The sequence below is a fragment of the Morone saxatilis genome, unplaced genomic scaffold (genome assembly GCF_004916995.1).
Source record: "Morone saxatilis isolate NCDOM2014 unplaced genomic scaffold, NCSU_SB_2.0 Contig11, whole genome shotgun sequence".
Classification (NCBI taxonomy): Eukaryota; Metazoa; Chordata; class Actinopteri; family Moronidae; genus Morone; species Morone saxatilis.
In genome coordinates this window covers 19,903,370-19,911,601 of record NW_023339663.1, presented here as the reverse complement: position 1 = coordinate 19,911,601, position 8,232 = coordinate 19,903,370, and the positions used below count along the sequence as shown (strand labels likewise).

At 37.4% G+C, this 8,232-nt stretch overlaps 1 protein-coding gene across 1 annotated transcript; it reads right to left on the bottom strand.

Moving 5' to 3' along the window:
• Positions 1 to 1,307: 1,307 nt before the first annotated feature.
• styx (serine/threonine/tyrosine interacting protein) lies at positions 1,308 to 5,955 on the bottom strand. The gene is made up of 11 exons (XM_035652257.1): positions 5,756 to 5,955; positions 5,349 to 5,381; positions 4,547 to 4,600; positions 4,357 to 4,454; positions 4,163 to 4,223; positions 4,025 to 4,061; positions 3,891 to 3,930; positions 3,731 to 3,781; positions 3,331 to 3,403; positions 2,513 to 2,606; positions 1,308 to 1,901 (listed from the first exon to the last, which is right to left on the bottom strand). Exons 1-11 carry the CDS (start codon positions 5,921 to 5,923, stop codon positions 1,828 to 1,830), a joined length of 783 nt encoding a protein of 260 aa, XP_035508150.1. The 5' UTR covers positions 5,924 to 5,955; the 3' UTR covers positions 1,308 to 1,827.
• Positions 5,956 to 8,232: the final 2,277 nt, after the last annotated feature.

The window sequence follows — 8,232 nt, the reverse complement described above, 5'->3', positions numbered from 1 at the left end:
CTTTGGTAACCACGGCTACCTCACCAGGGTGGAGCCCTGTCGTCCCCCCCCCCCCCACACCACCATCTGAAGAATGTCAGTTACTGTAAATGTAATGTCTTATTGTGTTACATTGTTAATAGCTGATTTGCGTGTACTCCCAGAGAAAATACAAAATATATATGGAACTATCATGTAACTGCTAGTAAATACAATTGCTTTGGAAATCTAGGTGGCACCAAATTAAGTTATATATCCGAAGCAACTATATGATTGTTAAATAATTTATGACCGGCTACAGCTGCTTGTTTCTTTAAGTGTGATTAGAAACGTTCTTCTCTAAGAGACTTTTACTTGGGTGTAATTTTTCTAACTCGTCCTCATTAGTACAAAGTGCTCTCTATCTCAGCAGGCTTTTCTTTCGGTGACAGTAATGTTGCTGGATAACTATAATGAAGGTTCAAATACTTCCAAGACTTGAAGCATTACTATCAAGTCAAGACTGTTATAATGTATAATATTTCTAACAAACAAAAAGGTCTGTATTGTGTGAGACAGGGGTGAGGCGCGTTCTTAAGGTTTTTGTATTGGGTGATGAATTTGACGACTGTTTAGGATCGAAGCATTTTGTGATGGGGAATGGATAAAAATGACTTTTGTAAATGAGCTATTTAAGTTTTGTAATAATGCTGTTAATCTGGAGAACAGGGGAACATATTTAATGTAATTTATTTCCAAATATGTAATAGTCACATAAAATATTCTATGGTGTACTGTGTGTCCTTGCATATATTTCTAGTAGTAAAAGAAATCATTTAACTTTAAACTACAAAAGATTCATATTTTAACTTAAAAAATATATTTATTTGTAGAAGCTTTGTCGTACAAATAGGAAGCTATGGGATGGGCACATCTACTAGTCATAGTTGTAACAAAACATTTTCTATCCACAGTTGAAATAGATAATTTTAGCATGTAGATAAGCACAAAGACTTAAAATACTTCATGAGGAGTGATGAAGAACCTTAAGTGTGGCATTCCAGCCTTGCAGGTGAGGTTTAAGGACACGAGTAAGTCTGTCATACATAGGATTTTGGAAAACCCAGCTAAATTGGCCATATTTTCACATTAATTATAATGTTAATTTCCATAGTCACATAGTGTTGTCATTGCATATTTGTCTCAAAATGAATCCTTATAGAATTCACCCTGTAAAATGGGTCTGTAAATATGTTTCAATAATATTTATAAACCAAATACTGGAAAGAAGAACTGAAAGTTGTGAAGCACAGCATTGCATTATGATACACAAACACAGCTCAACAGGACTGAGTCAGACTTCTTTTTATTAAGCAGTGAGTTGTTATTTTTTCCATTCCTTACTATCCCACATTAAGCCTGATATTAGTCCATAATCCTATTACTCCCAAAATAAAGGCATTAGCTATTCCTCTTCTCATGTCCTCCACTGGGCGAAGTCCTGGCTACTTTCCCTTTTGCCCACTGCCCCATTCTGGTCGTCTACACAAATTCAAGTATCGAAAGTGCATTATTGCAATACTGTCCCGCTGCAAATGCAAAATGCTTTAAATACTATAAAACTGCAAAAAATCTCCCATCAGTGCATACAGCTCAAGGAAAAAAAAAAAAGAAAAAAAAGTTATCAAATTTGCCCCATCCCCATCAGTACTCCATGTCTCAGACATGAGTGATCCCACTCCCACCCCAGTCCCTTCCCCTTAGAAAAAGTTCAAATATTTACATTTTTAATCCCACTAAAAATGTAAAAAAAAAAATGGGGAAAAAAGAAAGAGTGCACTGCGCCAAACGGCTAAATATCAGCAAAGCTCATCCGTTCTGCGCAGCTGTGACCTGCATTGCTCCAAAGTCCTCGTCCTCCTCCAGGCTGCGTTTACGGCTTCCTGTTAAATGAAGTGTGGAAACAAAAAGAATACCTGAACATACCGCATACATCAACACAAGCAAGTTCCCTCTTCATGACCAGAGTTAAAAAAGAAGTCTGCAATAACTGCGTGATATTTACCACGGCCGACACAGTTTGATAGGCTTAAAGTCTAAGTATGCTTGTGATATTATATTATTGTTTAGAATTTTTGTTCTTGAACATTTATAAAGTCAGCACTGTTTGGTGTTAACAATTGTGATGTCAGATTTGATTAGGTCAGCGCTATAGAGTATTGAATCATCACTAAATCTTAGCCTTTCTTACCCTCAGGTTTGCATAAACTACACGTTCGGTTACAAGAATGTGAAATTATCGATATCAGCCATGAGAAGCAGGTAATTATGGGTATTAGCTGAAAGAAAATCCATATTGTGTATCCTACGCCCAAACAACATGACACCAGAACTATTTTGAATGCTTTTCTGGAATATCGTGTGGCTGAGAATCGTAATCGCTCTGTATTTCATTTTTCTACTTTTATTCCCACTCAACCACAGCTTCAGCTAAACTTTTCTCCCGTGAGGAAACAGGTGTGACTAAGCAGGACTGGGTACATTATGTACAAACCTGGCATCCCAGCTTGTAAGGAGAAAGACCTGCCCAACTGCATCGGTGACATCATTTTAATAGTCAATTTGGCTAGGTAGATCGCTTCATATTCCTAGGAAACAAACAAACAAACAAACAAACATTATTACAGCTATTAGGAGTTTCTTTTAGAATGAGCACAGACGATAACAAAAGAATATCTCTGTTATCATAGTCGCACACTGATAGCGTGTGGAGCGACAGACAGGGAAGAGAGAGGGGATGACATGTAGCAAAGGGCCTGGGCGTGACTGGAACCTAGCTCTACCAGGTGAGCTACTGCAGAGCCTCAAAAGATTATTTATATAACATCTAATAAACAATGTACTGAAACACATGCTTGCAAGATGTCTGAATAAAATGTGGGTTACTAAATGTGGCCATTGAAGGCTGGGTAAGAGAAGACTGCAGAGGAGCATATGCATACTGGAGATAGGAAAATCATTTCTGCAGAGTCACACCGGCAGGAGATCACTCAGAATGAAAACACATATTGTAAGATAACGTCATCTGAATGAGTGTTTAGGGACAAACATGCAGTGCAAGCATGCATATAGTCTGCAGCAATATTGTTCATACATCCCATGATTCACACTGCCTTCCTTGGGGAAAGAAAGGGTCAGAGCTCTGGATGCTGAATCATTTTGCTGCAGTCATTATTAATACAGACACACCCAAGCCTTTTAAAGTCAAGGAGCTAGTGGCGGTGTATTTTTATATTTCCTTGACTTTCAAATTAGTAGTATCGACTGGACCGTCTTACTGATTAATCAGAATGTTTGGACGTGAAGACTTACCTGTAACTGATGCACAAAGCCCACGTTGGGGTTGATGCAGAACCTCCTCTCCTGGACGTGGCTGAATGCATCCCTATAGAACGAGCAGGAGGATATTCATTATGCTGTAGCAAAGGCGAGAAGACATTTGGTGCACCGTTTTATATTCTAACAAATTATGCTGCAGTGTGTTTCTTTATTAAGCCTGCACATTATCATTCAGTTCTTTTATGTAGTTTTTTTAATATTTATGCCTGAAGTAGACACTAATGAAACTAGAGATTCATGTGGGGCATGGTGTACATGGTTGTCAGCCAGAATGTGCATCTAAATCCATTCATTCTTGGAAAACTCACAGATTTATTAAAAGAGGTTAGACTTCAACTAGGGTAAAGCAGGAAAAAAACAAAACTAAATTCACCTGTACTTCATCCCAAATGTTTCCATAAGGTATGCAATCACTAAGGCAGCACTGAAAAAAAATAAAGGAAAGTTTTTAGGACAGTTTTATACACACACCCCGTTCTCTGCATTAGTCTCAGAATGTATTGAGGGAAATTATTAAATAAACAAAGTCTCACCTTCTTGATATCCCTGCATTACCATGAACCAGTACCTTTCCTGAAAGAACAAGACAAAAGATGGTCGATAAAATACTTTTTTTTTTTCTACCCGACATCATAGTATGAACATTAGAAATAGCTTACATCCTTACCTCCTGTTGCTAAGCAGCTATCAATAAATTCTTTAGTCTGTTTGTGGGGGGGAGATGAAATACAGTGCATCAAACACAATGTAAACACCATTCCTTTCAATCAATCAATCAAAGTAAAAAGCCCACTTTGTAACTCACTTTAGGGAAAAATCGTATTATATTTTCCACTGGATTGTCAGCAATATCTAACACAAGGTATCTGCAAAGACACAAGAACATGTAGTTCATGGGAAAGAAAGCACTCGAACAAATAATGCTTACTTTTAAGTTAAATTCAGTTAGCAGTTCACATCAGCTATTGAGGTTTAAAGATCTTCTGAGTTCTTACTCACCTAAATGTATGAAGGAAATTAGGTTTGATAAAATTGGCTTCAATGTCTTGGCGGACACACACAATATGCGTTACGCCCTGTCTCTCGAGAGTTGGCAGCTAGACACAGGAAAAAGAGGAGAAGGAACAGGAGCTATAAAAAAAAATTGGGCAGTCTCCAAGAACCAAGAGTTAAATTCCATATAGATTACCTTGCTTTTCATTGCAGCAGAGTAGGGACCTAAAAACAGTCCCGGTAATATCTCCTGAAAATAAAGACAGAGCAGGACATCACCAACAACAAACTTGATGTTCAAAAGAATGAACACACATTAATTCCTGAAATGAGACACTACGCCTCTTGATATCTCTACTTGTGTATGTATATATTCTGCAGTATAATAGCAGCCAATAGCAGGATCTGTTCAACATCCACAACCAACACGAACCTGTGTACGTTCTCACATCTACTGTATATATTTTCAATATAGGACAATTTGTTTGAGTAATTAGTAATAGTAGTAATGTGAGCCTCTAAAAATAGAAGGTTCCCTAACTTGTAAATGACTGTAGTAGCAGAATTAGGGCTGGGAACGTAATATGTTAGTAGGGATAATGTATATCACAATATAGAGAATGAATTCAACTCATATGTAAAGTAATCACATTGGTGTTTAATGCTCCACTGCTATGCTTTATATCAAACACCACCTTTATTAATTATTGAGTGAATAATAACTTTAAAGAACAGACTTATGTAATAAAATAACATAATATGATCCGATCCCAGCAGATGGCAGGTGATTATTTAAATACGGCCTTCTGCAAACACACAACTCGTATTTGTAAACAAACACATTCGTCTAGAATTGAATTACATGATTATTGGTGCAGACCGTGACATCCAATACACTTTAACCAGCATACATACACAAGCTGCTCTTAAATGTGGGGCTCAGTGCAGAAACAGGAATAAAGACACCCTGCTGTCAACATTATGCTCATTTCACATACCTGCATGTCTCGTCTCATTGGATAAGCCCAGTCCTGTAAAAAGGGGGATTTAAAAGCAAGGTTAAAAAGCTGTAGGGCGTTGCTTTGTTGATGTGACAGCCACTGGACGTATTTCAGTGAGCAGACAGGGTGAGGAATGAGTTTACTTTGCGTGCACATACGTGGCTAATGTTTGGGGACTTGGCTCCTCAGCGCTAGTTAGCCACGGAGAGGTTTCGACTCAGACGTATTAAAAAGGCAGACAACAGACTGCTTTACATATCCACATTCACGTCTTACGCCCCTAAACGCAAACTGCTCCCCGCTGAGCGCATATTTCAGCGGGCAGACAATACGGCTGTAGAGTGGAGGTTAGCTCAGATTAGCCAGGCAGACAGTCATATATCGGCTAGCTGCTGTGCACTCACCAGAAGGTCCTCCTTGGTCGCGGGCAGAGACGGGAACTGAAGTTTGTTGTCGTCGTCCATCCTGCTGTCTGCGCGGGCACCGCCGGCCCCGGGTCTGCACGCCGTATCGATGTTTCTCGCGGCGGGGTTAGCTGGACAATCGATGCAATTTGTTGTGAGGCTCCACATGCATGTCCGCCATGCTGTCCCCTGACAGATGTGTCACGTGACCGCGCGGCAGATGGCAAACAGACTCGTGGATAAGATATAAAGAGAGCAACGGCGACGTCTGGCGGTCGATGGACGAAGCGCACCGTACAGAAGGAGAGTGGTGGAGTATATATATACATACATACATACATACATACATACATACATACATACATACATCTAAAGTATGGAAGGTTTTTAATGCACACTTAACTATCTAACAAAGAAATACAAAATACATGATTATAGGCATTTACTGTGTCATATTGAGATCAGAATCAGAAATACTTGTTTGTTACAGCTGCTCAAGGTGCTCACACAATGTTAAAGAATAGAAATACTAATTATATTACAATATGTAACATATTATAGAAATAGAAAATTTATATATATAGGTATATACATATAAGTAAATACAAGATAAAAGAAATAGAAATATAATAAGAGCCACAGTATGTGACTGACAGAAATTAAATGAATAGTATTGAGTTTTAAAGATTGCAGTATTACAGAAGTTACAAATATTGGGGTTTGATAATATGTATTCAACTAGTTGTGTAAGTGTAATCTAATTGTGACCTATGCATTTCACACATTACATGATTTGGTCATGGACCTGTTGACCTGTCGGTCTCACAGCTCTGTTCTTTCTGCATGTTAAGATAAAATGTTTGTTTGGGGCAAAACCAATATTAAAATCTAGTATTTCCACAGATTGCAATGCTCCATCCCGACTTCTTCATTGCTGGGACCTACATTAGGTCAATCTGGAGTCTTTGGAAATAATTAGGTAACTGGTGAATAGGTGAACTGAAAATAGATATAGGCCTATATAAATTACACATTCTTTCAAAAATGAAATTAATTGCCAGACTATACCTTATGCAATGATACCCCTGCTGGTGAAATATGGGACATTTAGAACAATACCAATCCCTTTGAAATCACTAATGGACGATGAGAGTTAAAAAAATTTAAATTATCAAGTTTTTTCAGGTTTGGACTGGCCTGTATTTTTCAACCTATAAGACAATTAAGCTGTTACTTAAAAAATATGATAATAAAGCATAAATACTGAATTAAGACCTGATCTTACTAAGCACTTTTGATGTATGCTCTATAAATTACTATAAATAAAAATGCTTTATAAATAACCTTACCAAGTTATTTACTTCTCATTACTCATTAGAGATCCAAGGGTCACAATGGAAGGAGTTGCTTGTTGGCTCTGAAACAAAAAAAGAAAACATGCAAAGAAGTTTAATCATTCTATCTTCAGATGTGTTGATCTTAATAAGAATTGAGTTGCGTACTGTATCAGAAATCAGAACTTAAAACTGTAATTCCTGTGATGATAACCAAGCTAAAATGATCACGTGAGTGTGTTTCAACAGGAGTAGGTTACCTATCTGTGTCTTTCTGCACAGTTTCCAAGGTAATACTGCTCCTCTCCTTTTCAGAGGAGGTGCTGTCTGGGCATCTGTATACAAAAAATCTTTGAATCTGTTGAATATAATCATTTACAACTAAATTATAAAAATAATGTTTTGCCATGCTAACACTGTTTGCTGCTGCAGCTGTTACTTATCGATCACATCAGTATATGAGTCTGACTTTATACAACTAACCTACATTAACAGCAAAGAAGTCAGTTTTGCATTAATTTGTTTCTAAAACAAAACCAGAAATGTATAGATACAGTTGCCAAGCAATACCATAATTTATTCTGTTGATTCTGGTTCAACTCCCGAGAGAGAATAAGGATTTAAGTAATTATCATACTTTTGGCTAAATATAAGACTTAAAGAATAATTCTAATCACTTTTCTGAGATTATGTTTATTTTTGTAAACTGTGATCAGTACACAATATTTAAATTACTAATTGAAAATCTTTAATATGCATGGTTTGAACAATACATTTTTTTTAAGTGAACTTGTGAATTTGTAAGACAAGTATTCAGTCATTTCAGTGTCATTTAATGCTCAAAGAATGCAGCATTTTAAGACGTTGCCTTATGTCCACGTGTGTGCCAGCTGGATGTGCAGGTATGTTCATGTCAGTGCTCAGCTCTGCTCGAGGAGCTGCTTTGAAGTGTCTCACTAAACACCACTTTTGTGTGTAGTCAGAGCTGGTAAATTCACATCAGAGATGACCACATAGCCTGATATCATCTAAATGCAGATTACATTCATTATCAGCCCACACACTTTCACTGAACTCTGTCGTCTTTTTCTTTTTCTCATCATTATTTTTTTCCCCTTTTCATCCCTCTCCACCATCCATCCC

What these genes read in the sequence shown, in the direction of transcription:
- styx (XM_035652257.1), bottom strand. Translation starts at nt 5,923, where the DNA reads ATGTGGAGCCTCACAACAAATTGCATCGATTGTCCAGCTAACCCCGCC. An exon ending in AATGCAGGGATATCAAGAAG is followed by an intron (nt 3,782 to 3,890) that starts GTGAGACTTTGT and finishes ATTTTTTTTCAG; the next exon opens with TGCTGCCTTAGTGATTGCAT. An exon ending in GCTTTGTGCATCAGTTACAG is followed by an intron (nt 2,607 to 3,330) that starts GTAAGTCTTCAC and finishes TTTGTTTCCTAG; the next exon opens with GAATATGAAGCGATCTACCT.